Here is a 27,296-nt window from a genome sequence, read left to right on the forward strand (position 1 = left end):
ATTTTTTTCATTTTACAGCATAGCACATTGTGATTGTTATGTTGTACTGTAGTGGAAGTGGACAAGAAGAGGCTGAAATAGTCTGCCAAAGGAGCTGGGAGCAAGAGGCGCTAGGAGCTGAGAGTGAGAGCGCATACTGTTGGAGGACTGAGGAGTACAAGCATTATCAGACACCAGGAGGAAGGTCCTATGGTGAGGATAAAGAAGGTGTTGGGAGGAGGCCATGGGGAAGTAGCCCAAGGAGTTGTTGCTGTCGCACAGCTGTTCCAGGAAGCACTCTAGACAGCTGCATTCCACAGGGCCCTGGGCTGGAACCTGGAGTAGAGGGCGGGCCCGGGTTCCCCCCAAAACCTCCCAACTCCTGGTCAGACACAGGAGGAGTTGACCTGGACTGTGGGTTCGTGAAAACGGCCAAACTGAGGGCTGCTGTGAATCATAGAATCATAGAATCATAGAATATCAGGGTTGGAAGGGACCCCAGAAGGTCATCTAGTCCAACCCCCTGCTCGAAGCAGGACCAATTCCCAGTTAAATCATCCCAGCCAGGGCTTTGTCAAGCCTGACCTTAAAAACCTCTAAGGAAGGAGATTCTACCACCTCCCTAGGTAACGCATTCCAGTGTTTCACCACCCTCTTAGTGAAAAAGTTTTTCCTAATATCCAATCTAAACCTCCCCCATTGCAACTTGAGACCATTACTCCTCGTTCTGTCATCTGCTACCATTGAGAACAGTCTAGAGCCATCCTCTTTGGAACCCCCTTTCAGGTAGTTGAAAGCAGCTATCAAATCCCCCCTCATTCTTCTCTTCTGCAGACTAAACAATCCCAGCTCCCTCAGCCTCTCCTCATAAGTCATGTGCTCTAGACCCCTAATCATTTTTGTTGCCCTTCGCTGGACTCTCTCCAATTTTTCCACATCCTTCTTGTAGTGTGGGGCCCAAAACTGGACACAGTACTCCAGATGAGGCCTCACCAGTGTCGAATAGAGGGGAACGATCACGTCCCTCGATCTGCTCGCTATGCCCCTACTTATACATCCCAAAATGCCATTGGCCTTCTTGGCAACAAGGGCACACTGCTGACTCATATCCAGCTTTTCGTCCACTGTCACCCCTAGGTCCTTTTCCGCAGAACTGCTACCTAGCCATTCGGTCCCTAGTCTGTAGCGGTGCATTGGATTCTTCCATCCTAAGTGTAGGACCCTGCACTTATCCTTATTGAACCTCATCAGATTTCTTTTGGCCCAAACCTCCAATTTCTCTAGGTCCTTCTGTATCCTATCCCTCCCCTCCAGCGTATCTACCACTCCTCCCAGTTTAGTATCATCCGCAAATTTGCTGAGAGTGCAATCCACACCATCCTCCAGATCATTTATGAAGATATTGAACAAAACTGGCCCCAGGACCGACCCCTGGGGCACTCCACTTGACACCGGCTGCCAACTAGACATGGAGCCATTGATCACTACCCGTTGAGCCCGACAATCTAGCCAGCTTTCTACCCACCTTATAGTGCATTCATCCAGCCCATACTTCCTTAACTTGCTGACATGAATACTGTGGGAGACCGTGTCAAAAGCTTTGCTAAAGTCAAGAAACAATACATCCACTGCTTTCCCTTCATCCACAGAACCAGTAATCTCATCATAAAAGGCGATTAGATTAGTCAGGCATGACCTTGGTGAATCCATGCTGACTGTTCCTGATCACTTTACTCTCATGTAAGTGCTTCAGGATTGATTCTTTGAGGACCTGCTCCATGATTTTTCCGGGGACTGAGGTGAGGCTGACTGGCCTGTAGTTCCCAGGATCCTCCTTCTTCCCTTTTTTAAAGATTGGCACTACATTAGCCTTTTTCCAGTCATCCGGGACTTCCCCCGTTCGCCACGAGTTTTCAAAGATAATGGCCAAGGGCTCTGCAATCACAGCCGCCAATTCCTTCAGCACTCTCGGATGCAACTCGTCCGGCCCCATGGACTTGTGCACGTCCAGCTTTTCTAAATAGTCCCTAACCACCTCTATCTCCACAGAGGGCTGGCCATCTCTTCCCCATTTTGTGATGCTCCAAGGTGAGCAAATACGCCAATAAGCGCAAGACCCACCAAGGTAGAGGAGGAACATTGTCACAATATATAAAAAATTAAGGCTAGAAATAGAGGGCCTGATTTTTCCACTCTGTTATACTGGCTTAAAACTGATATAACAGAATGGAGAATGAGGCGCTCAGATTTTGCTGGCTAACACTAGTCATGGACTTTCTCTGGATCAAAGGCAGAGGAATTGCCTCATGCTACAACTTGCTCAATTTTAGCTCTCAGAGAAATTTTTCTTTTTGATTCACAGTTGTGTAGTTGTGGAGGAAAGAGCTTATAGGGCTCAGTATGACGTCAAAGTAGTGTCAACATCACTTTCAAGTCTTCCATGATGCATGCATTTCAGATATAGAACAGTCATGCCGAAAAACAAAGAAATCCACAAATTTAGCTTCAAGCTTGACAACCCTTTAAAATGAATGAACAGCCCAGTTATGAATCAAAACATCCTGTTTCTTTTTTTATATTATAGCTGCAAATGGACAACAAATGCTAGATGCCTGTGATTGGACAAGAGGATGTTACTGTTTTAAAGTAGAAATTGAATTTAAAGTTCTGTGTTTAATTAATTACTTTTGGCTTTGCCTTTTATTTTGAATTAAAGATGCTTTGCCTGGAGATTTAAAAGAGAAAATTTGTAGCTTTCAATATTATTTCACTTTGCAGAATGTGGATGTTAAAGAATATACACAAGTTGCTTTAAAGAGTAAAAGATTATTTGAAACATAAAAAAATTGTTGTTTTCTTTTAGCTGTTCAAATAAGCAAGTATTGTATAAGGTTAATTATTTTGTGTTGTTTGAATTTTCATTTGCTACACTATGTGTCGGATTTTATAAATTAGAAGTCCCTGCAGTTGCATTGCTTTTTTAAAAAAGTATATTTCTTTCCTGCAGTTCTTTCCTTTTTTCTTTTTCACTTTACTGAATGCCTACTCAGCATGTCAAGGTCACAGTCACTGCAGCTGTTTTAAGAAAATTGAATTTTTCTTTTTCAGCCTGAATTGAGAAAATGTGTATATCTGCTGGCAACTTTGTAAATGAGACTCTTGCGGAGTAGACCAACTGCATTCTTCTAATATCCCACATATCTAGAGGCATGTCACAGAAAGAGACAGAATGAAAGAAATGAAACTAACTAAAGGGCTAAATTAAGACACAGCCCAGCTTGGGAGTGAGGTGGGGTGGAGGTGGATCCTGTTCCTCCAGGGCTTCTAGGGAACACAGGCCACAGCAGGAGTTCTGCTACCCTTTTAGAGACTGCAGCTAATGCCTCCTTAAATTATTGAAACTGAATACGTTAACTTGCTTTCAGCATTTCATTCAGTTTGGAGAATGAAACAATTTCACTTTCACTTTCTGGTTCTCATGCACTAGCACTAGCTAGTCTCATGACTAGTTCTTTTGTTTACATTTCCAATGCTGTAGGGGAATGTTTAGCTTTTTTTAAAAAATTGGTTAAATGTAAAACAAAGCAAACCTTTCTGTTTGTATTAATTTTGTAACCTCCCTCTTTGTATATTTCAAAATCTAATTGTTAAGCCTGTCAATTACCTGATGCTGTCCCTTTATGGTAAATATCAGCTATATCATGAAACACTTTTTCCTGTGTAAGACATGATTACTGTTGCTCCATGACTATAATTACACTCAAGACTCAGTTCCAGCATATCAAGCTTTCTTTCTAAGAAATGGCTCCTTTTTAAATCCATGATATTATGTTGTTTGTTGAGACGTGAATTACAGGGATTCAGCCACACATCTTCATGCTTCATCTTGTCATTTTCTACACTGCACTGTATCTGCTTAAAGTTTCTGACAGGTCCATAAAAAGAACTGATGCTGTTCAAGCAATAGTGCATGTTGGACAATATCCTGAGGCCACTTCATTAACTAATACATGTGTTTCCTTATACCTAAAAATAAATAACACTCATAATATTGTAAAAGATTTTTAATATTTGCCTTAATAGGATACGTTGATCATACTTCATTTACAAAGTGGCACTGTACTGTATATAGGTCATATCTTAGCCAGTAGCACTTATGCCTCAGTAACACACATTGGGGTTAAGTGATTTGTCATATGATCAGAATTCTAATTTTCTTTCTTTCCTGCTTATAGGAAAGACACTGAAGTAAGCCTGATTTACAAAAATTAATTGCTATTGTTTGTGCTGGAGCAACCAACATACTATTGGTTACTTCCTGCAGTTTAGTTTAGTTTAGTCAAAACTATTATTGTATTAAATAAATATAAATAATCTTGGTCTTTGTTATAGTTTATTTTTAATGGCTCCTGCATTTGCTCCTCAGAACCCTGAGGATTCACCTTCATTTCCTCTATTAATGTTATATTGCCTCCTTCCTTCAAAGTCTATGCTTTGTTAATCTTTCTTCTGGCCATGGAGAACTAATTGTGGAGCACATTAGGAATCACTGAACAGCAATGTGTTGTCTCCATCAGAAACCTTTTCAAACTTTCCAAGAACAGGAAAAGAAAGACAGTATTCCAGAATCACACTCATGGCAATTATATGGCAATATAATTGGGGAAATTCCATTTCCAGAACTGGGCTCCACACTTTTACTTTGTCTGACTTCCAGGAGAGTTATTGGGAATCCTTCTTAAATAACTGGGGCCCAGCCCTGGATCATAAATGCAAATTACCTCTACAGAACCATTCCTAACTTTACCATGTTTAATTAGTTTATCACGTCAAACACTTTAAGGCATGCCTGTGGACACTCTTCTGCTATCTTCCCTTAGAAGACCATATGCTTCAATGCCTCAGCCCAAAGGGATAATGACATCTACTTTTGGGGTGAGGGTATTGTTCATTCTTTATGCATCCCATTTGCTGAGACTACCAACCAAGATGCCAATTTGTACTATCTTATGCTGGTTTTGGTAACATGAACTCCTGTCAGATAGCAACTGGACTGAGACTACAGGCTTATTTCCCATATATCACTGAATGGCTGTCAGAGATTAATGACTTTTTGTGGTTATTCAGACTAGAAACTTTGAGGTGAAAGGTGGCCAGTTTCCTGAGCCATCCAATTTCCAGTCCCATTGTGTTACTTCATATGTTCTGTGTCTTGCAGACTTTCAGTATACATCCAAAAAAGGGCATTGTATGATTCCTTTGGATATTTACTGCAGTTCCTCCTATGCCATTAAAGCCTGACATGCTGAGACTTAGTAGTTCTTGTGACATTTTCAAAGCTACTGTATGGTTGGGTGTTTTACTTATTATTTGCATACTTCGGTCATTGTTGCTGTGTTTTTCCAAATTAATGCTGCATTCCCTCCTCCCTGAATAAAAGTTTTCTTTTATTATACAGTACTTGTGAGTGGGGAAGTATTGCCTATTAGGGGAGCCCAAGAGAGGTATTTAGTTTTTCCAGGTTTCTGGGTGGGGGTTCAAGACAGTTTTGTTTTTCTAGTTTTAAGAACCCCAATATTGAACCTGGCCTTGTTGCTTCTGACAAGACCTAGCAGAAGGTTTACACTTGCATACACTGCATCAGTGGCAAAGCTGAGAATAGAAGCTAGGGGTGAAAACCTCACCCTGACTCCAACTCCTTTTCACCAAGTAAAAGAGGGAGTGGCATGAAGGTGCCTAAAAGCCCTATGTCCATTTGGGGTAGGATTCTCCTGGCACAGTAACTGTGGAGACAGCCTTTTAAGCTACCTCCCAAGGACCTGCTTGCAATCCCTGACATGGGGGCATGCTGGGTAGGACCCCAATACACAGTGCTGCTATCCATAGGATAGCCCAGGGAGGCTACCACAATTTAGGTCCAGGGATTATCTAAATTATGCTGGGGGCATCTCCAGCCCCAAGAGCAGCCTAGGATTGGGAAGATGCAAAGGTGGTTTATAGACACCATGTCCCCTTCCCTCTCAGCTGCATGTTCTGTGCTGTTCCTCTTAGACATGCAGCACAGAATCTCCCACAGGTCTAGTCTAGTTGGCAGCTGGTATCAAGTGGAGTGCCCCAAGGGTCGGTCCTGGGGCTGGTTTTGTTCAATATCTTCATAAATGATCTGGAGGATGGTGTGGATTGCACCCTCAGCAACTTTGCAGATGACACTAAACTGGGAGGAGAGGTAAATTCGCTGGAGGGTAGGGATAGGATACAGAGGGACCTAGACAAATTGGAGGATTGGGCCAAAAGAAATCTGATGAAGTACAGCAAGGACAAGTGTAGAGTCCTGCACTTAGGACGGAAGAATCCAATGCACCGTTACAGACTAGGGACCGAATGGCTCGGCAGCAGTTCTGCAGAAAAGGACCTAGGGGTTACAGTGGACAAGAAGCTGGATATGAGTCAACAGTGTGTCCTTGTTGCCAAGAAGGCCAATGGCATTTTGGGATATATAAGTAGGGGCATTGCCAGCAGATAGAGGGATGTGATCGTTCCCCTCTATTCGACACTGGTGAGGCCTCATCTGGAGTACTGTCTCCAGTTTTGGGCCCCACACTACAAGAAGGATGTGGAAAAATTGTAAAGAGTCCAGCGCAGGGCAACAAAAATGATTAGGGGACTGGAACACATGAGTTATGATGAGAGGCTTAGGGAACTGGGGATGTTTAGTCTACGGAAGAGAAGAATGAGGGGGGATTTGATAGCTGCTTTCAACTACCTGAAAGGGGGTTCCAAAGAGGATGGCTCTAGACTGTTCTCAGTGGTACCAGATGACAGAACAAGGAGTAATGGTCTCAAGTTGCAGTGGGGGAGATTTAGGTTGGATATTAGGAAAAACTTTTTCACTAGGAGGGTGGTGAAACACTGGAATGCGTTACTAAGGAGGTGGTGGAATCTCCTTCCTTAGAAGTTTTTAAGGTCAGGCTTGACAAAGCCCAGGCTTGGATGATTTAATTGGGGATTGGTCCTGCTTTGAGCAGGGGGTTTGACTAGATGACCTCCTGAGGTCCCTTCCAACCCTGATATTCTATGATTCTATGATTCTTCTGACTCCCACTCCACAGCTCTAACCACTGGCCACATGCTGCTTCTCTTACTAACAACCTGCTGAATGCCTTGACAAAATAAACTGCTAAGGGCTAACTTCATATTTGTTACAGGACCTTTACTGTGAATTTTCCCCTTTCTTTTTTCTGAAGTTCTTTGTTCAAAATTTAACTTATTTTTGGAATTGGTCTGATGCAGCTCACTAGTGGTGCATGAAAAAGCCAGTGTTTAGAAAATTTCTAGAAATTAACCTAAAGTGATCATGTGTTGATCACTTGTAGCGTGTTGTCTTGCGACTGTACAATAGACCATACCTTCTGTATATATGCAACTTTCTATCTGACACAATAAAAGATTATAATAAAACAACACTTGGCCAAAAATGTATTCTCACCCAAATATTGAATATAATACTATGCATGTGCGGGTGTCCGTATATACTACCCACGATTTTTTAAGAATAGCTAATGCTTTTGGTACATTAGTGTTTGGGTTCCCAACCTGAGACATGTTAAAGGGGCCTGATTTTCAGAGAATGGATGTGAAGCACTTTCTGAATATCAGGACCCTTTAAAATGTCTCAAGTTGAAAACCCAAAATCTCTAACTAAAATCTTGGATACAAGAGAAAGTTGTAAAGCACTTTGGGATCCTTCAGGATGAAAGGCCCTATATAAATATAAGATTATTAAGGCCCTATATAAGATTATTTCTATGGCCAATGGGAACTGTGGGGGCAGCGCTTGGGGAGGGGGCAGCGTGTAGAGCGGAGCCCCCTGGCTGCTGTCCCTACGCGTAGAAGCTGGAGCGGGGCCATGCTGCTGCTTCCAGGAGCCGCGTGGAGCGGCCCCCTACCCTGCTCCCTGGCTGGAGCACCGGAGTGGAGCAAGCCCCAGACCCTGCTCCCCAGCAGGAGCTCAAGGGGCAGATTAAAATAGCTGGCGGTCCGGATCTGGCCCCCAGGACGTAGTTTGCCCACCCCTGCCCTAGCCTCTGTTTGCCAGAAGCTGGGAATGGGCAACAGGGGATGGATCACTTGATGATCATCTGTTCTGTTCATTCCCTCTGGAGCACCTGGCATTGTCCACTGTCAGAAGACAGAATACTGGGCTAAATGGAGCTTTGGTCTGACACAGTATGGCCGTTCTTAAGTTAAAAGATTGATGAGGCATGATTTCCTTTTACAAAACCGTGCTGATTCTTCCCCAACATATTGCCGTTCATCTATGTGTCTGATAATTCTGTTCTTTAGTATAATTTCAACCAATCTGCCTCATACTGAAGTTAGGCTTATCGGTCTGTAATTGCCAGGATTACATCTGGACCCTTTATAAAAATCAGTGTTACCTGAGCTACCTTACCTTCTAAAAGTCTCACACATACTTTTACACACACAATCTTACCATAGGAAGTAAATGTACCGTATTTGTCCATACTAACGACCCAAAATATGGTAATAGCAATACTGCAATGTTTGGGGGCAATTACTGTAGCATACAAAAATGTTAGAAAAATACCCTCTTTCACCTACCCTTCCTTTCTCACACCACACACACATACATGTGCACACAATTTGTAATATAGTTGTTTTATGGGTATGTGCATTTGGCCATGCCACTCTCTCATGGCTGGCCCATAGAAAGGATAAGGGTACTATTACCCTAGAAGCTACAAAAGCTCTCCTTTAGGCCAAATTGTTTTTTGTTTTTGTTTTTTGCAAAAGGAGAATTCTAGTCTCTTTGTGTTGCTGAATTATTACAATCGTCATATTCATGTACCCTCTGTAAGAATGTGAGGAAGTGAAACCCAAGAGAAAACAGAACAGGGAATCAAAATATTTATTAGTTAGAAAGGCGAGAGGCACAATCTACAGCAATCTGCTATAGAACAATACTAACAAACATTAGCCTCCAGCTGGTTGTCTTTCTTAGGACCAACTATCAGAGTGAAGCATGCTGGGAAATGCCTTGATACAAGTGTGAGTTTAAAATTGAGAGCCCAGTGGTGACCAGGCAGCCAGAGGCAATGGGGCTGGTCACTCTGTTACAACAGATTTATGATAGTGTAACTCCATGGTATAAAAGTGGTGTAACAGCAGTAGGGTGACCAGATGTTCTGATATTATTGGGACCGTCCTGATATTAGAGGCTTTGTCTTATATACGCAACTATACCCCCCACCCCTGAAAAAAAGTGTCCCTCAATTTCTCACACTTGCTATACGGTCACCCTAAACAGCAGAGAATTGGGCCTATTATCTGTAGTAAATGCTGATGTAAAAGGGAGAAATTCCCAATTCTGCTGAGGATAAGTGACTGGAATGTATGATACATTAAGATTACTATAACCAAAGACTGGTTTATGATGAATCTGGAGTATTTATTTTTTGTGTCCTGTAATTACGTTTATATTACAATAAAAACAGAGTCTTTTTTGTTATCCTCCACACTTACAGAATTTCAGTTTAATAACTCTTTCAGAAAGCTGTACTCTAGTTTAACCACACGTTATTGGGCTCAATTCAGGAACTTTTGGATAATTCAGTGGCCTGTACTATCCAGGTCAGATTAGCTGATCATAATGGTGCCTTCTGGCCTTAAAAAAGAAAAATCCATAAATCTACAGTATTTTATTAGCATGATATGCTGTATCAGTTTTGTCAAAACATAAAAGAGACAAGAACCCAGAGTCTCCTTCAGAGATACATGCTTCTGCCTGGAAGTGGTCTTCACTGTAGTTGGTGTTTTATCCTATCTCACCATTTGTCCGGATTGGCCATTTCTAATTGAGAGGCCGGGTGCTATCCAATCTGCCACTATCTCTGCTTTCTCTTAGGGTTATGAAGCTTTCCTTTGTTGCTTTTTGATGGAAAGTCTTATCATTTCTAATAATTTAAACATGTTTTTGTCACTCTCCTGAGTATCTAGGAGCCTGACTGCTCCCACTGATATCAAGGAGAATTTTGTTTCTGTTTTCAATGGAAGGCAGATCAGGCCTTTGGACGGTGCAGTAGAAAATCTCTCTTAGTTTCTATCTCTCATCTATGATATTAGATGCACCATTATTTCTCTCTCAAACACCCTTCATGCCTTCTCCTCACATCTTTTATCCACCCGTAACCTCATCTTCTCCCCCAACTTCAGCCTAATTCTCTCATCCATCAGTCACCTCATTCAGCCCCTCATTCCGGGAGTGGAATTGCACTCTGCCAAGCTCTTCTACAAACCAAGCCCAATCCATTTGAGATGCTGAAGTGCGATTCCCTTTTCCTTTCTTTTTTCTGAGTTTATTTAGAGCCAACACAACATTGCTTCAGGTAGACAGAGCTGCATCACCTTATGCTCCAGTCATAGTTTCAAGGATTTTTTCACAATCTCCATGGCTAGGTGCTTAATATTTTGAAAGATCAGATTCCAGAACCCAAGATGGCAGCTTCCAGGAAAGAAACACCGATTCAATTACAACCCACAAGCCGGACCCATTTGGCTGCTGTCCTTCCCTCCTACCTTCCCTCACCCATCTTTGTCACATTCTCATCCCCCACCTAGTTCTTCTCACTCATGTCCCCAAACCCTTACACTCACCTTCTCACCTCACAAACCCTCTCAAGCTCTCCCCCTACCCCAAATCCATCCCTACCTCCAAACCCTCCTCCTCCAACCCACCCCAATCCCTCCCCTTCAACCCCAGCCCTACCTCCAAACCCTCCTCCTCCAACCCACCCCAACCCCTCCCCTTCAACCCAACCCCACCCCACCTCCAACCCACCCCAACCCCTCCCCTTCAACCCAACCCCACCCCACCTCCAACCCACCCCAACCCCTCCCCTTCAACCCAACCCCACCCCACCTCCAACCCACCCCAAACCCTCCAACCCCAGTCCTACCTCCAAACCCTCCTCCTCCAACCCACCCCAACCCCTCCCCTTCAACCCCAGTCCTACCTCCAAACCCTCCTCCTCCAACCCACCCCAATCCCTCCCCTTCAACCCCAGTCCTACCTCCAAATCCTCCTCCTCCAACCCACCCCACTCCCTCCCCTTCAACCCCACCCCACCCCACCTCCAAACCCACCCCACCCCACCTCCAAACCCTCCTCCTCCAACCCACCCCAATCCCTCCCCTTCAACCCCACCCCACCTCCAAACCCTCCTCCTCCAACCCACCCCAATCCCTCCCCTTCAACCCCACCCCACCTCCAAACCCTCCTCCTCCAACCCACCCCAATCCCTCCCCTTCAACCCCACCCCACCTCCAAACCCTCCTCCTCCAACCCACCCCAATCCCTCCCCTTCAACCCCACCCCTACCTCCAAACCCTCCTCCTCCAACCCACCCCAATCCCTCCCCTTCAACCCCACCCCTACCTCCAAACCCTCCTCCTCCAACCCACCCCACCTCCAAACCCTCCTCCTCCAACCCACCCCAATCCCTCCCCTTCAACCCCACCCCTACCTCCAAACCCTCCTCCTCCAACCCACCCCAATCCCTCCCCTTCAACCCCACCCCTACCTCCAAACCCTCCTCCTTCAACCCACCCCAATCCCTCCTCTCCAACCCCCCCAATCCCTCCCCTTCAACCCCACCCCACCTCCAAACCCTCCTCCGACCCCCCCCAATCCCTCCCCTTCAACCCCAGCCCTACCTCCAAACCCTCCTCCTCCAACCCACCCCAATCCCACCCCTTCAACCCAACCCCACCCCACCTCCAATCCCTCCTCCTCCAACCCTCCCCTGCCTTAAACCCAATCTCCAAATCCTCCCCATCTTCAAACTCGCCCCCCCACGAGCCCTCCCCTCACCAATCCTTTCCCCTCTTCCATCCCTCCCCCCCCCCGGTCTCTCCCCAACCCGCTACGCTCCTTTAGCCGAGGTGTGACGGCAAGACGGTAGCTCCTCCCTCCGGCGCATGCGCAGCGGCGACCCTTTCTCTGTGCCGGTTGCCCCTCCCTGGCCCCGCCCCCAGGTCTCGGGAGCCGCCGGCCGTTGTTGTCAGTGCGTCGCGCTCGGAGTCGCCGCAGCGGCAGGAGCCGGGGCCAGAGCAGGCGGCGGCGCTGGGCGCGGGACACGCAGAGCCGGACGCGGGCACAGGTCGAGCTGCTCCCCGCCGCTGTTTCGCTGCCCCGCCTGGGCCCCGTTTCTCCCGGGGGCGCCTCCAGCTCCCAGCGCGGGGAGCGGCCGGTGACAGGGGCCGGCGCCGCTGCCCATGTGGGGGGTGGCGTCCGGAGGAGCCGCTGCTGCGGGGGTACGTTACTGGCGCGGCGCGGGGGAGCGGTGTCCCGGGGCTCCCGGCCCGGCGGGGATGGCGGAAAAGTAGGGGACCGTTCCCCGGGTCCGGCCTGCCCGCCGGGGCCCTGGCTCCCTGCCGGCCGGGCAATGGCGGCTTCGCCCCGGGGAGGCGGCGGGGCCCGGTGGCGGGGCAGTTCCCTGCTCCTGAAGGTCGGGGCTGCCCGGGCTGGGGGAGCCACATCTTGTGTCTCCTCCTTCTCCCGGCTTAGGCCGGCCGGGTGAGGGTTGGTGCGGGGCTGGAAGCGCCTGGGCAGGCGGGAGTGTGACACAACGACCCCGTCCCGCCGCGCGCGCGCGTGCGTGTGTGTGACACGACGGCCCCCCCTCCCCGGGCACGCGTGTGTGTGACATGATGACTCCCGTCCCGCCGTGCGTGTGTGTGTGTGACACGACGATCCCCGCACGCGTGTGTGTGACATGACGACTCCCCTTTTCCCCCACGCGTGTGTGTATGTGTGTGTGTATGTGATTTGTGGTACTATCAACATCCAAACACGGGCCAAGCAGGCTCTGAGGGAAGAAAGTGAGGTGGAGTTCACCCTCACACCCTGTGGAGGGCAGGGACACCTATTGTGCTTTGCCTGTTCTATGCTTTGTGTTAAAAGGGTGAAATCTTTCTAGCTAGAGAAATCCTTAAACCAGAATCCTGTCCACATTTTGGGGGGGATGATACTATACTGCCTCTTACTTTTTCAGGCCAGAGGCATAGCCAACAGGTTTGTTCAGAGTGAGCTGACATTCTTTCTTTGCTTAGAGGGAGTACCTCAGACAGACAGACAAACTGTAGGTGTCTCTCTTCCTTTGGCAACAGTTGTATAATCATGCCATTAACATTATTTCATTGAACTGCTGTTTCTAGGTTACTATCGAAATTAATTTGGCAAGTAGCCCTGTACTGGACAATGGCTTTTATGGACCTTAGTGGCTAGGTTCTGACACCCAGAAGCCACCCCACTAACTACATCCATGAAATGTATCTTTTAAAATCTGTTTTATTGTTTTTAGTTATTCATGAAGTCCTAGGGTAACTAAGGTAAAATCCATGCTATCTTGAACATTGTATGTAGTTCTGATTGCCCCATCTCAAAAAGATGTATTAGAATTGGAAAATGTTGCCATTCTCTTGTACAAAAATTATTATGAGTATGGAACAGTTTCTGTATGAGGAGAGATTAAAGAGATGGACTGATCATCTTAGAAAAGAGATGACTAAGGCCATGTCTGCAATTACAAGCACAGCTGTAAGATCACTCGTGCAGTTGTGTTATGATGACAGGAGAGAGCTCTCCCGTCGACATAATAAAACTAGATCAACAAGCAGCTGTAGCTGTGTCCGCAGAAGAGTGTCTTCTGCTGACATAGCACTGTGCACATGAGCACTTACACCAGCAAAACTTACGTAGCTCAGGGGGCTGTTTTTTTCACACCACTGAGCGACAAAAGTTTTGCTGACATAAGTGCTAGTGTAGACATGGCCTAAGGAGGAGGGATATGGTAGAGGTCTATAAAATCATGAATGGTGTGGAGAAGTGAATAGGGAAGTGTTGTTTATCCCTTCACATAAAGGGAAAAACTCTGTAGTGACCTGGGAGATGCTGGAGACAAACTTGACTTATCTCCAACTGGATTTTTTTACTGGTACATATGATAACTAGAGCATCTGTGGAGGGGCGCTTTCTGCACACACAAAGATTACTGAAGGGAGAAAGGTTTAAATTGTGGTATAAAAATGTTTGCTCATTACGGGACAATTTTACATCTGTCCTCCTACTCTATGCATCCTGTTAGAACTCAGATTGCAAACAAGTGACTTCCTCAGTGGTACCAGAGCAGTTCCTGAAACAATAGAGGTGTGATCTAAGACTTATAGCCGTCTACTGGTGTGGATAAATTGCATCCAAATGATGTGAGTTTATGCCTTCCCTCTCTGGTGTACATGCTACTTAGTTATTATATAGGCTGCTACATTTTTGTTTTTGAGCATTTTTATGGGGAATGCTTTTAGACCTCCAAAGGCACTTTTTTCCATGTGTAGGGGGAGGAAGAAAATAAGGATCTTAGTAAAGTGGAATTTAAAGATGTGTTGAGACTGACTTATAGATTATAAAAGGGTTAAGGGCATCTTGCAAGAAATGTGCCACCAAGGAATTGATTAGTACTGAAATATTGTTGAAATCAGCTGAATTTTCGTTTTACGTAATGTGCTCCAATTGTCAACTACTGAGACTGAGGAGCCAGTTGATTGTAGTGAGTAGCAATGATGGTTAGTTCTTGTAGGACTTGAAACAGATCAAACATTAAAATACTATACAGTAACATGAGTCCATATGATTCCTCAGAGCTGCCAACAAAGCCAGAGAAGACCAGATTTGACATTTCAAATGTATTTAAGGTAATAAAAAGCCGGAAATCTTAAAACAAACAAACACAACCCCCACACCCTTCCTCTATTCTTTATATAACATAAAGAAGAAGGAGGGGAGGGGGGAGCACAGACCCAATTTATTCCCTTAGTATGGTGGATGACATAAATTACATTTAATTCTTAGTGATATTCCCTATATTTAAATCCTGTTAGAACTGAAGTAAACTTTTTAAGTGTGCCTAATATAAGTGACTTAATGCTTTCTTTCTTGTCTGATTGTGCAGTAGATCAAACAGTTTAAATTCTGGTAACTGAAGTGAATGCAATGTGAAGACATATTGGTACATCATTTTTAAACTGGACATGTGCATTTGTTATACTAAAACCTCTAATCCTCACCTTTCTCTCCTTCAGTCTATTCATACTGTTACAAAGAGAATCTTTCTCACACACTGCTCTGACCACCTCATCCTCTCTTCAAATCCCTCTTACTTCCTGCCTTCTGAATCAGGTTTAAACAGCTCTTCTCCAGTCTACATCTTCATTTGAATCTTGCTCCCTGTACTCTGCCAATACCTTGTGTCTGACCACTTCCTCTTTATCATTCTTGCTTTCTTGTCTCTCTTTCTATGCTGTCCCTTACGCCTAGTATATCCTTGCTGTCATGGTGTGCAACAAGCTTCCTCTCTTTCCTCTTTCATATACATCCTCAAAACATACTTTCATGACACTTACCAGTCATACTCCCCAACTGTCCCCCACTCCAAGAAATCCCCTGAAGTACTATAATTAATTTAAAAACTTTTTTTGCTGCACTGCTGTGCATCCAGTCATCAGGTGGTTTGTGTTATTTTAGAGGGTAAGTTCCTGGGAGCAGGGACTTGTCCTTCTGTATGTTCTATACAGAGCTGAACTTACTGTGTGCGGCAAATAAATAAATACTGTCAGGTAAGTTAACAACTTGAGTGGTAGTACAAATTACTTCTGAAATGTAATTGACATTGAAATTCAACCACATCTGTAGTATAAAATAGCTGCTGTTTTAAGAGCACATGACAATAGTACACAGCATTTCAAGGATGTGCAAATTTGTGCATACAGTTGAAATTTCAGAGAGAATATAGCTAGTCAGTATGTAGACACCCACACGGAAATCTGGCCAGGACAATGGGGTTAAGAACCCTGTTGCAAAAAGAAGGTGGCATGCAATCTTTACTAATCACTAATGGACAAGATCTCTCTTTCATCTTAGACTGCATCTGTCAACTGCACAGTGAATGCTACTACCATGATGGGGCATTATATGAAGTTGTATGGAAGAGTTTCTATTCATTGATTCACCAACATGACTCCTGCATCATCCTGTTTTCTTCAGCAGGCTTACATCCCATTGGTGACCAGGCATAACCCAGCTTATCTTGAGATATAAGATCTCAGCTCAGGATTTTATGACTAAAGTTCATATATAGTAAGTAAGGAATGATAAATTTCACTTTTTTGCCAATTCTTAAGTAACTTAAGATGTTATTAATGAAGGTGTAGTATAGAAGCTGAGTAACTGGGTGGGGAAAAACTATGTTATTGAACTTTAAGGAAAAGCAGTTTGTGGCTACAGATCTCAGTGGGAAGGTTCCAGTATTATAAAGGCATATGTGTCCAGGCTAAGTTGGTATTCTGAACGTTTATGGTATCCAACATTTATTAAACCAGTAATGCTCTAGGATTTAGTTCACAAGCATACTGTGGAAATCTTACGTTAGCAGGTGAGAGTGTGGCTTACAATAGGTTTTATATGTACTTGTTTCAGTATTCAGACATGGGACAGCATTTGACACTTCTAGCTCAGTCCACGTGGATTAAAAAAAAACTTGATTTGTGCTTGTTTATTGATGTTACCTTTTGTCTGAGTATGCTTACAATAATGGATTAATCTCATTTGTTTTTTTTTTTTTAAATGAGTCCCCATTGAAGAATCAGCTGAACATCTGTTGAAATGTTTTGAAGTCCAAGTATTTGTGTCTCTTATCTTTGTATATTCTACAAATATTTACTAGCCTTCCAGTGGAGGGAAATAATTTTTTTTTTTAACTCTCTGCTTACCTAGGAGCGAGGGAAAGAAGAATGCAAAACTGGCATCAGTACTTGATATGGAAACATCATTAGACATTTGGAAAGGATGAAGAAAGTCTGAGACTTCATGAACAAAGAACAAACCCAAATGATATCTCTGAAAGGGGCACTGTCAAGGTTGGTGGAACCCAAATTTGATCAGTCTTTTCCTTCTTTTACAAAATCTTTGCAAGTAACTTTCTCAAAATAAATGTGTTTTCCCCATTTAAAAAATAACCAGCGCTGCCATTCACGATCAGACCTACAATAATAAAGTATATGCATGTTGCACAAGGGTAGATTTTCATCAGAGTAATACATCATTTCAAGCTTCCAAACAGTTGTTCTAAAATGGTGGGTCGGGAGGATGAAGAGGGAAGATGTTGAGGGATTTATAATTCTGAAGTTTAGGGAAAAATACTTGGTTAATGCCAATTAATCTTCAAAGCAAATCTTGGCTTGAGAAGATCATATGGTTTTATTTCTAGATTCAGGAAAGACTGACCAAAATGCTTGGTTTCTGGGCTGCTTCTTAGATTTGCTTTTTCTTTGTGGATGAATTGTAGTCAATTAATTGTTGGTTGGATTATGGGTAGCTGAGGTCTACTGTGGGTTTGTTGTGCTAGGGGAGAAGCTGTTTGCTGCTCTAGTGAATATTATGGTATGCTGCAAAAAAATGTTTGGGTATGTGAACTGTCAAAATGGATTTATTTCAGTATTATGAAGATTTGGTATAACTGAAGAAATTTTATAGCTAAGAATTTCTAGGTCTGGCTGTTCACAAAATAATGGACCTTTATAATTACATCATCCTGGCTACCATCTTGCTTTCTCCCCTGCTCTGTTACTTTTGCAATTACTATCTTAAGAGATAGTATTAGATGTCAGCAGTTTACACCATTAATGCTTTATTTTTTTGGAAAGCTTTCCAGCCTTTCACTGTAAAAGTCTGTGATAAATCTGTCAAAATTGAAGTGAGGTTGGAGAACAAATTATGATCAGAATCGTGGGTATTTTCTGGTTAACTTTCTCACCACACACAAGGGCTATAAATGAAGGATGTAAACTGCTGGAAGTTGAGATTCCCAGCTTTCCAGTGGTGGTATGACATTTCTTTCTAGCTGTGATGGTTCATAAGATATCAAAACTTAATATTTTCTAGATTGAGGGACCAGTGAAATACAGTGGTGGTGCTTGTCTAGGAAAGACCATAACAAGTCTGAGACTTGCAAAATTTTCATTCTTTGCTGTTTAAATATAAGACTACAGCACTTCACGTGCCTAGCTTTGGTACTTGGAATTCTCTTCCCAAACCCTTTGTATAAAGAGAGCTGGGTAGGAATGATATTAACTGATGTGCCCCTCCCTCTGTTGATTCTATGTGCTATTCAAAATATATTGGTGATCAGTGAGATCATGAAGAGTTGGACACTTCCCTTGTTACATCTAATCTGATTTAGTTCCCTGTGGTTGACTTTTGAATAAAATTTCATCTGTTGCTTCCCTCAGGTGTAAGAAATCACTGTTGGGATGGAGTGGGCCATTTCAATTGCCAAAGGTGAAAGAGTGTTTCAATCAATTGGTTACAAATCTCTATTTAATCTTCCATCTTTGTGCCCTGTTGATATATGTTGGGCTACACATAGTGGTCTTCCTGAGCCTGCTATACCAGAGATACCTTTATATCCATCCCTTTTACCCCTGAAAAATACCTTCTAATGCTGTTATTTTTAGATTGAAATAAAAACTAAATACATAAGTGTTCATCCTGCAGGATGGTTCTCCAGTTTTTCAAACAGACTTGCGATCAGGAATGTCTATTGGATGATATGTTTGACAGTCCTCTCTATTTTCAGTCAAAACTGGGTTTTGTTCAGCCAAAAATCCCTCATAATAAAACATTAGCTTTGCTTTTATACCACTTTAACCAAATAAACATAAGTAATATTTTCTCTTGAGCTATCTTGAAAGCCATGTTTTGACCAAGTATATTTTTTTGTGTCCCAGTTAAGTACAGAAAATAAGACCTAATGGAAATGGATAATGCTTTCCATTAGCAGATATCAAAACACTTCACAAAGGAGTTAAGTCTCATTATCCCCATTTTACAGATGGGGGAAACTGAGGCATACAGTGGTGACGTGACTTGGCCAAGGGTCACCTAGTAGGCAAGTGGTAGAGCTGAGAATTAGAACAGAGATCTCCTGAATCCCATTCCAGTGCCCTTGAAAGCATTAATGAAAGAATAGTAGTTGAATTTTTCAAGCTTAGAATATTTGAAATTTTGGTAGTGCACGCATATGATGAAATTTGTGTATTATAATAAATAATTATGTGCCTGTTGGCTACTAATGAATACTTTACTTTTCCTCTCAAACCTTGTTAAGTTTACGGTTGATGTCCTGTGTTTCAATTTTCTAAGACTTAACCTTTTTAAACTGTTTTTAAACTGCCATCAATTATGAACCCATGACTTTAGATTAAGTTCACAATTTTGGGGGACTCTATTGCTGGATTTGCAACTCAATTCTAGCTCACCTGTTATGTAAAAATGGGAAACAAAAATACAGCATTAATATGGAAAGTCTTCGTTATCTTCCCCTTGCTCTGACCCTATTTTTTTCCTTCCCTTTTTGTGAATATTTGTCCCATTGAAGGTGCTGTCGTTTGAAAATTTCTCAATAGCTAATGCATAGCTGACTTTTGATCAAAAGCTTTTTGTGACAGGTTGAAGTTTAAAGACAAACTGTCACCTTTTAATCAGATTTTACAAAAGTGCATAGTTGCAGGTACTACGCTTGGTCTTGAGCCCTCCTGCCAACATTTTAGTGGTATTGGAAATCGTTCTCTTTTCTTTCTCTGTTGCTGTTAGTGAGATGCACAGAGAATAGGGGAAAATCTCTCTTCCTATTTGTTCACTTTGTACATTTTCAGAACCTTGGCGTATGGTCAGTTTCCCTATTTTCTCCCAGTCTTTTAGTTATAGTAATCTTAAATGCAGTAGTAATAGTTGATTTAAATCTCACTTTTGTCTCATCTCACGGTCTGTCTAGGTTTTTTACAGTGCCCCATCATTGTGGTCTGAGCAGTTCACACAATTAAAGTTTGTGTGTGTTTAATGTGTATATATAAGCTTCTCTTTTTCCTCCAGTGTGCAGAGAATGGACTATTTTGGGTTTTTCTTGTTGATGTTAGAGGAAAGTTAGGTCAAAGTGGATTTTGTATTTTTGACCTCAAGGTTAGCTTTACCTCATGCAGTACCAAGATCTAGTTTTATGGGCCAATCACTAAGAAAGGTATTTCCCATGCACATGAAGCACATTCCAGAATTTGACATTACTAGTGGAATGTAGCTTGAGGTGGTGATCACTGAGTGAGGTGGTCAGATGATTTGAGCCAGTCACATGGAGGCTTTGGGGGAGGATGACTAAAACCTTGGGTCTTTTGCTATTTCATAGGAAGCCAGCAAAAAGAGTGGAACACTGGGATAATGTGCATTGGCAGGCTGTGTTGTTGAGCAGTTGGGCTACTATGTTCTGAACCAGTTTTAGCTTTTAATTTAAGATCATCAGTTTCAGTCCTACACATGAAAGAATAAAATAACTGAGCAGGGAGTTTGAGTATAAATTTCACTGTGGGTAAGTTCAGATTAGATAGAAGGCGCACAGTTCTTGTCAACTGTATTTAGAAATGACTTTTTTATGGCTGTAGGCTATTTGCGTACAGAGAAGCAGTGGTTGTGAGTTCTTTAACATGCTTCATTCTTCTTGTAAGCATAGCTTTAGTCTTTCTAGGATTTATCTTCCAATAGCTGCTCTAACACAAGAAGTAGGGGCCACCAAATGAAATTAATAGGCAGCAGGTTTAAAACAAACAAAAGGAAGTATTTCTTCACACAGTGCACAGTCAACCTGTGGAAGTCTTTGCCAGAGGATGCTGTGAAGGCCAAGACTATAATAGGGTTCAAAAAAGAACTAGATAAATCCATGGAGGATAGGTCCATCAGTGGCTATTAGCCAGGATGGGCAGAGATGGTGTCCCTAGCCTCTGTTTGCCAGAAGCTGGGAATGGGCGACAGGGGATGGATCATTTGATGGTTACCTGTTCTGTTCATTCCCTCTGGAGCGCCTGGCATTGTCCACTGTCAGAAGACAGGATACTGGGCTAGGTGGACCTTTGATCTGATCCAGTATGGCCATTCTTATGTTCTTCATCCAGTTGCTGGTTGTGCTGTTTAGTGTCTTCATATAGATGTTGAACAGGTTAAGGGAGAGGATAAATTGTTGTGGGAATCCACATCTGAAGGCTATTGAGGTGAAGGAGCATGTGCCCATCACAACTTAGTTTGATGTGAGATGACCAGCTGAAGCCATCTCCGATCCAGTGCTGCTAACCATGCCTGCATATGAAATGGGGAGTAGGATTTTTGATAGGAGTACAGATGTTTCTTTTTACTGTTCAAGAAGAGCACATTCATCAGTGCCATCATATCTCTGTTCCATGTCCAGCCCTGAAGCTTAATTGGATGGGGCCCAGAATATTGGCAGAATCTAGGTGGAGTTGGAGGTGACCTTGCTCAAGAATAGAAGGCTAGATACTGGATAGTAATTTCTTAACTAATGGTCAGATTGTGATGTGGTTCATGAGACTGTTAGGTCTCTTTTTAGAGGAGGTATTAATGAGCTCAGTTAGGGGGCAAAGACTTTCTCAATACTTTCACTAGCTGACAAGAGCATGGATTAGGGTTGCAGCCTCCCTCATGGCTTTGTTTTCTTGCAGTGCTTCCTGTTTGTCTGTGAGCATAGACTGAATTTGGATATAGAGCGTTTCTTGTGCTTGATTCCTGGTGTTGTGAATGAATGACCTTCTCTGAGAAGTAGGCTAATTGTTCTTTGAAGTGGGAGGTATTGGGGTCTGGAACTGAGTGGAGACTTTCTGGGTTAGAAGACTCCTTGTCCCCTTTTTAAGACTTGTTCTGTTTCTTTTACAGTCCCATGGCTATGTTTTTGTAGTGCTTTTTTTAATTGCCAAATACACTTGTTGAAATTTTAAGTAACTTTTTAAATACAAAAGGGACTTTCATATATTGATAAACGATCACTAAAATTTGAGTTAGAAAGTGAAATCTAGTACCTCATTCTGAGCGGTGGTAAATGGGAAATTGTTACCCAACATATTTTAACGTCACTGCAGTAGAACATTGATCCAAGAAATGAGGATGTTTCACCTCATGTTTTGGCATATTTTAACACTTATGTTGCAGCACATAACAGTTATTCTGTGATTCAAAGTTCTATTGGCATTACTTTGAATTCTGATGATTAGCTCCCCTGTTTTAACAAGAACATGTAGACTTCAGCTTTTAAGGGCTTCTATAATTGACCATTTTTATACTGTAGTCATGTGGAAGAACTAATTTATCCAAACTACAGCTTCCTTGAAGTGTTAATCACACATTGTATTTTCCAAATCCAAGGCACATCAAGGGTATCCAGTTTTTGAGAGAAGTTTTTGGGTATCATGAGATTCCTCTAATGCCCTTTGAGTAAATTTCTCTTGAAATTCCATTACACTTCATCCCATTGTGCCTTTGAAACTCACTTTCATCAAACACATGGGCAGCATGGTTTTCTGACCAATGCTGGTCAGCAGTGCATTGCTTTAGTTAGAGTGTTGGCAAAATATTCTTTTTGAAGAACTCATCTGCTGAATAACTTCAGAAGTATTCTATAAAGCCCACGTTGTAATTATTTTTGAATGGCTTACACTAAGGATGAAGTGAATATATGTAATCATGTTTCTCTTTCTATGTTTTAGATATGTTTGGCAGTGAAAATGGATTACTTATTTGGAAAAAATATTCTTATATGAGAAGATCCCAATACCAAACAGTTTAAACATTATTCCTTCTTCAGGAACAGTATGGCAGGCTTCAAACGAGGGTATGATGGAAAAATTGCTGGACTGTATGATTTGGATAAAACCTTGGGCAGAGGCCACTTTGCTGTGGTCAAACTTGCCCGGCATGTCTTCACAGGTGAAAAAGTAGCAGTGAAAGTAATTGACAAGACCAAACTGGACACTCTAGCCACTGGGCATCTTTTCCAAGAAGTTAGATGCATGAAACTAGTGCAGCATCCTAATATTGTTCGACTGTATGAAGTGATAGATACCCAGACCAAACTTTACCTTATCTTGGAGCTTGGTGATGGAGGAGATATGTTTGATTACATCATGAAACATGAAGAGGGACTTAATGAGGACCTGGCTAAGAAATACTTTGCTCAGATAGTTCATGCTATATCTTATTGCCATAAACTACATGTAGTTCACAGAGACTTAAAACCAGAAAATGTTGTCTTCTTTGAAAAACAAGGACTTGTGAAATTGACTGACTTTGGCTTCAGCAACAAATTTCAGCCTGGAAAGAAGCTTACTACCAGTTGCGGATCTCTAGCATATTCTGCTCCTGAAATTCTACTTGGGGATGAGTATGATGCACCAGCAGTGGGTAAGTCACTCTTCTTAAATTTGACCAGTAATGTTAACTTATGTACCTCAGCATTTTACCAGTTAGACGTTTTCCCTTCCCAAATAATGCCATCCTTAGAAAAGAAGTCTTATAGTAAAGATTGGATCACTGAGTCAAGGTTACAGTAGCTTTATTTGAAGGAGACACTATTTAGTCTATTTAAGAAGAACTTTCAAACTGCTTGTTAAATCTTTTATTTTTATCTTAAACCTCATAAAAATGGAAACCCATGCAATATATGGGCTGGATTAAAATAAACTATCAATAGTACGGTGTATGCAGTATGCCTTCTGGTATATAGTGATTCAAACAAAATCCAGCTCCTTTCATAGGGAACAGAAAGGTAAAATTAAAAACAAAACAAAACACCCCCCAAATCTAAACACACAAGAATCCACTTACCTCACAAACAGAAGTAAACTTTGAAAATGAGCAATTCTTCTTTTGAGTGCTTTTCCGTGTGTATTCCATTCTTGGTGAGCATTTGCTTGAAATCAGAGTCTTTTGGCCAGCAGTGTCTGAGTCCTCCCATGCACCCTGAGGGCCCTTGTGCTCCCATACCAAGGGCATAAAGGGCAGCATGGGACCCTACTGCCACTCAATTCCTTTTTACCTCCTGTGGCTTTGAGACGGTGCATCCAGAGTCCACGATCGCTTTCTCTCTTAATAAGGAAAATTTGGATTTAGTGTATAAGTACAGTAAATTTGGTTTGGTTTAGTTGCCTATTGGCATCACCTCTTTGATAGGTTTTGCTTAGTTCTGAGAAGTCTTTAATATTTGTACATATTCCCAGCTGGGATCTTTCAGTACTAGTGCTTAAAGATGTTGCAGCCAAAGTCTTCTGGATTAAATTTTGCCCCCCTTGTGAGGCAGCCGTTCCCATTAATGATGGGCATACAAGATCTCATTGTTTTGAGGGGGTCACATGTCCCCTTAAATGCACCATGTGCAAGTCCTTTTCAAGAGGGCTTTGAAGTCTGAGAAGCGAAGCTTAAAATGTTCCACTTAACCACTCCATGCAGCCTGCCTCAGATCCAGGTCTGTCTGACCCATTCCTGGTCATCAGTCTGTTGTGTCCAAAAGTGCCCATGTCAGCTTGGCTTCAGTTAGCTGCAGGGCTGCAGTAAGCAAGCTGCAATTTCAGAGATTTTGGTAGGACTGTCCCTGTTAATGTTCCTGAGGGTAAGGAGCATTGCTCCGCCTCTAAAATTAGTCAGTTCTCATATCTCTAATGTAAAGAAGTGGTCAAAACAGCCTCTTGACTCCCAATCTAAGGAGTCTCCACAGCTTGAACTGAATACTGGAGGAGATTCAAGGGAACATGGTACTGGCTAACTGATACTGCACACTGCAGGGTACAGTGTTCTTGAGTAGTACCAAGACAATGGTTATTTAGGTTATTTCGGCACTGTGTGTGTCTTTATTGGTTGCTACCTCTTCAGCACTGATGAAAATATCAGTACCAAGCATGTCAGTACCAAGTGAATTGACTCTGGGTACCCTTATGGGCTGCACATTAGATTTGAGATTTACAGCACCATATATCCTGGTGCTGATGAGGCACACATTACTGAAGAAGCTCTACGTTATGGAGGAGCCTAAGTCTCTCTTATTGTCTCTTGAGCTTAACGTTCCATCAGTACTCATGCCCGCTGCTTCAGTGGTACCAACCTTGTCTTCAGCACCACCTGCTGCTGGGTTACAACCTATTAGTGCTGCCTCAGCAGCCCCACCTTTAGAGATGGAATTTTCGTATTCTTCATCTGACTCACAAAAAAATGAGGCAAGTTCTCCAACTGTTCCCCTAGGACTCCTTTTCCAAGTTCTGTGGATCAGAAAGAGTCTAGAGTCTCCTATGTGTAGATCTGTAGGAGTTATGAGGGTAGCTTTATGCCCTTGTACCCTTCCCTTTTGGCCCATACTCCTTTTCCCTGTACTGTTCCTGCATGGCCATACTGGAACCTTGGGGTCCATATTGGTTTATCTCTTATGCACCATCTCAGAGAGAGCAAGAGCTACTGAGAGGCAGAGAACATTGTAACCTCAGACATCCCGTGATGACCCTCTGCCTGCAGAGGAAGAACAGCCCCAAGACAAGATTAGGACATGCAGGCACCAGTGGCTATCTCTTCTTCGTTTCCAAATGTGTCAGTAATCCTTTCATCTGGATGTCTATAAAGGCTTCCAGTATTTGGTGAGAAAGGTAACTGAATCACTCCATATTTCATTTGAAGAGGTGCAGGAGGCCCCTCATAAGTTTTTGAACATTTTGCACACTTCTTGCCATTAACAAAGCCGTATTGGAATCTCCTAAAAATATCTGGCAGACACCAGCAACTGTTGTCCCAAATTCAGAAAAGCAGGTCAGAGGTAGTATGTACTGTTGGTAAGAACAGAATATTTTTTCACATCTGCTGCCAGGGTTTTTAGTTGTTGCTGCTGTGAATTGAAAGCATAGGCTGCATCAACCTAAAGTGACTCTATCTGAAATGGAAATGAATCTGTTCAATTTTAAGAGTTACCTGGGCAAGTCTGAGAGGTAGAATTTCAAACTATCAGGCTCTTCTTGCTCTCTGATGTTAATTACAATAAGTTTAGTCTGCAGAGACAAACTGTCACAGAAAGAAGACTTCAGGTCCCTGATTGCTATGGGGCAGTTAGATGCAAGAACATCTCTGCAGGCAGCACTGAATGCTGTGGGTACCACTAGTTGGTTCATGGCATCACCTATAGTGACAAGACACTTTTCTTGGACTCTAGAGTTCTGGGATCTCAAGAGAAGTACAATATACAGTGGAGGATGTTCTGTTCATGGGCTCCAGTTTGTTCAGCAGAAAGACGGATGATGCCCTTCACATCTCGAAGGATTCCTGTGCCATACTTTGTTCTTTAGGAATCTGCATGCTGCAGTGAAGAGGAAAGAGTAGATCCCATTCTTACTCTAGTCAAAAAACAGCATCAAGCACTGTCCAAGGTCCTCAGAACTTCCTTGAAAGTGTCAGTGACTTCAGAAGAGAAAATCTTTTAGATCAGCTACTTCTGCCTCCCAGCTGGCTTCAGCAAGTAAGCAATCCTTTTGATGGGCTTGTGGAGAGATGCAAATTAATCACTTTTGATTTTCCTTCTTTGCTTCCCTTTTGGAAACTACCTCTTTTTTGTGGGGGGTGGGGTGGTGGTGTTATGAAACTTGGTAACAATGCAGGAGAAATGTTTCTACTATAATTCCTCATACCCAAACAGTGTGATCGAAGCCATTTATGGATTTGAGTGTGTCCAATACCTACATCTGCCAGAAAAAGTTTAGAATGGTCACCACAGCCTCTGTAATGCCAGCTCTAGATCCAGAAAATTGTTTTGCGGCTCTCGCCCTCTATAGTGCTTGCTTTCATATTGCCATACATCTTGCACACAAGAAATACTTAAGATTCTTGGTAGGTCATAACCACTTCCAGTACGGAGTTCTACCTTTTGTCTCTTCGTAGCACTTAAGTGTTTAACAGAGTGTAGTGGTAGGAGCTGCACACAATGGGGTATGTCTATATTTGATTAAAAATCTGCAGCTGGCCCATGCCTGCTGACTCGGGCTTGTGGGGCTTGGGTAAAGGGGCTGTTTAATTGTGGTGTGAACATTCGGGCTTGGGCTGGAGCCTGGGCTCTAGGACCCTGTGAGTGGGAGGGTCCCAGCACTCGGGCTGCAGCCTGAGACCAAATGTCTACAATGCAATTAAACAGCCCCTTAGCCTGAGCCCTGTGAGCCTGAGTCAGCTGGCACAAGCCAGCTGTTGGTGTCCAATTTCAGGGTAGACATAGGCTATTATCCCCTAGCTCCTTAAGGGTATCCACAACTGGCTTATCAGAGGGAAGTCTCAGCATCATGTGCAGAACTCCATTCAGTGAATTCTTCAGCTCTTCATGTCCTTCAGTTGAAAAGTC

The 27,296-nt window shown here is 43.0% G+C and overlaps 1 protein-coding gene across 4 annotated transcripts in view; it reads left to right on the forward strand.

Moving 5' to 3' along the window:
* The first annotated feature begins 11,982 nt into the window (after positions 1 to 11,982).
* Positions 11,983 to 27,296, forward strand: part of SNRK (SNF related kinase) — an 81,536-nt gene continuing 66,222 nt past the window's right edge. Inside the window, exons 1-4 of one of the 4 annotated variants that reach the window (XM_037890353.2) lie at positions 11,983 to 12,312; positions 15,974 to 16,189; positions 16,826 to 16,968; positions 22,648 to 23,341. In XM_037890353.2, coding sequence (XP_037746281.1) covers positions 22,753 to 23,341 — 589 coding nt within the window. In that variant the 5' untranslated portion in view covers positions 11,983 to 12,312; positions 15,974 to 16,189; positions 16,826 to 16,968; positions 22,648 to 22,752. Of the gene's footprint in view, positions 12,313 to 14,180; positions 14,263 to 15,973; positions 16,190 to 16,825; positions 16,969 to 22,647; positions 23,342 to 27,296 lie in introns of those variants that run through there. The other 3 variants (XM_037890355.2, XM_037890356.2, XM_037890354.2) reach the window with 3 other exon arrangements.

This window comes from Chelonia mydas, chromosome 2 (assembly GCF_015237465.2).
Source record: "Chelonia mydas isolate rCheMyd1 chromosome 2, rCheMyd1.pri.v2, whole genome shotgun sequence".
Lineage (NCBI taxonomy): Eukaryota > Metazoa > Chordata > Testudines > Cheloniidae > Chelonia > Chelonia mydas.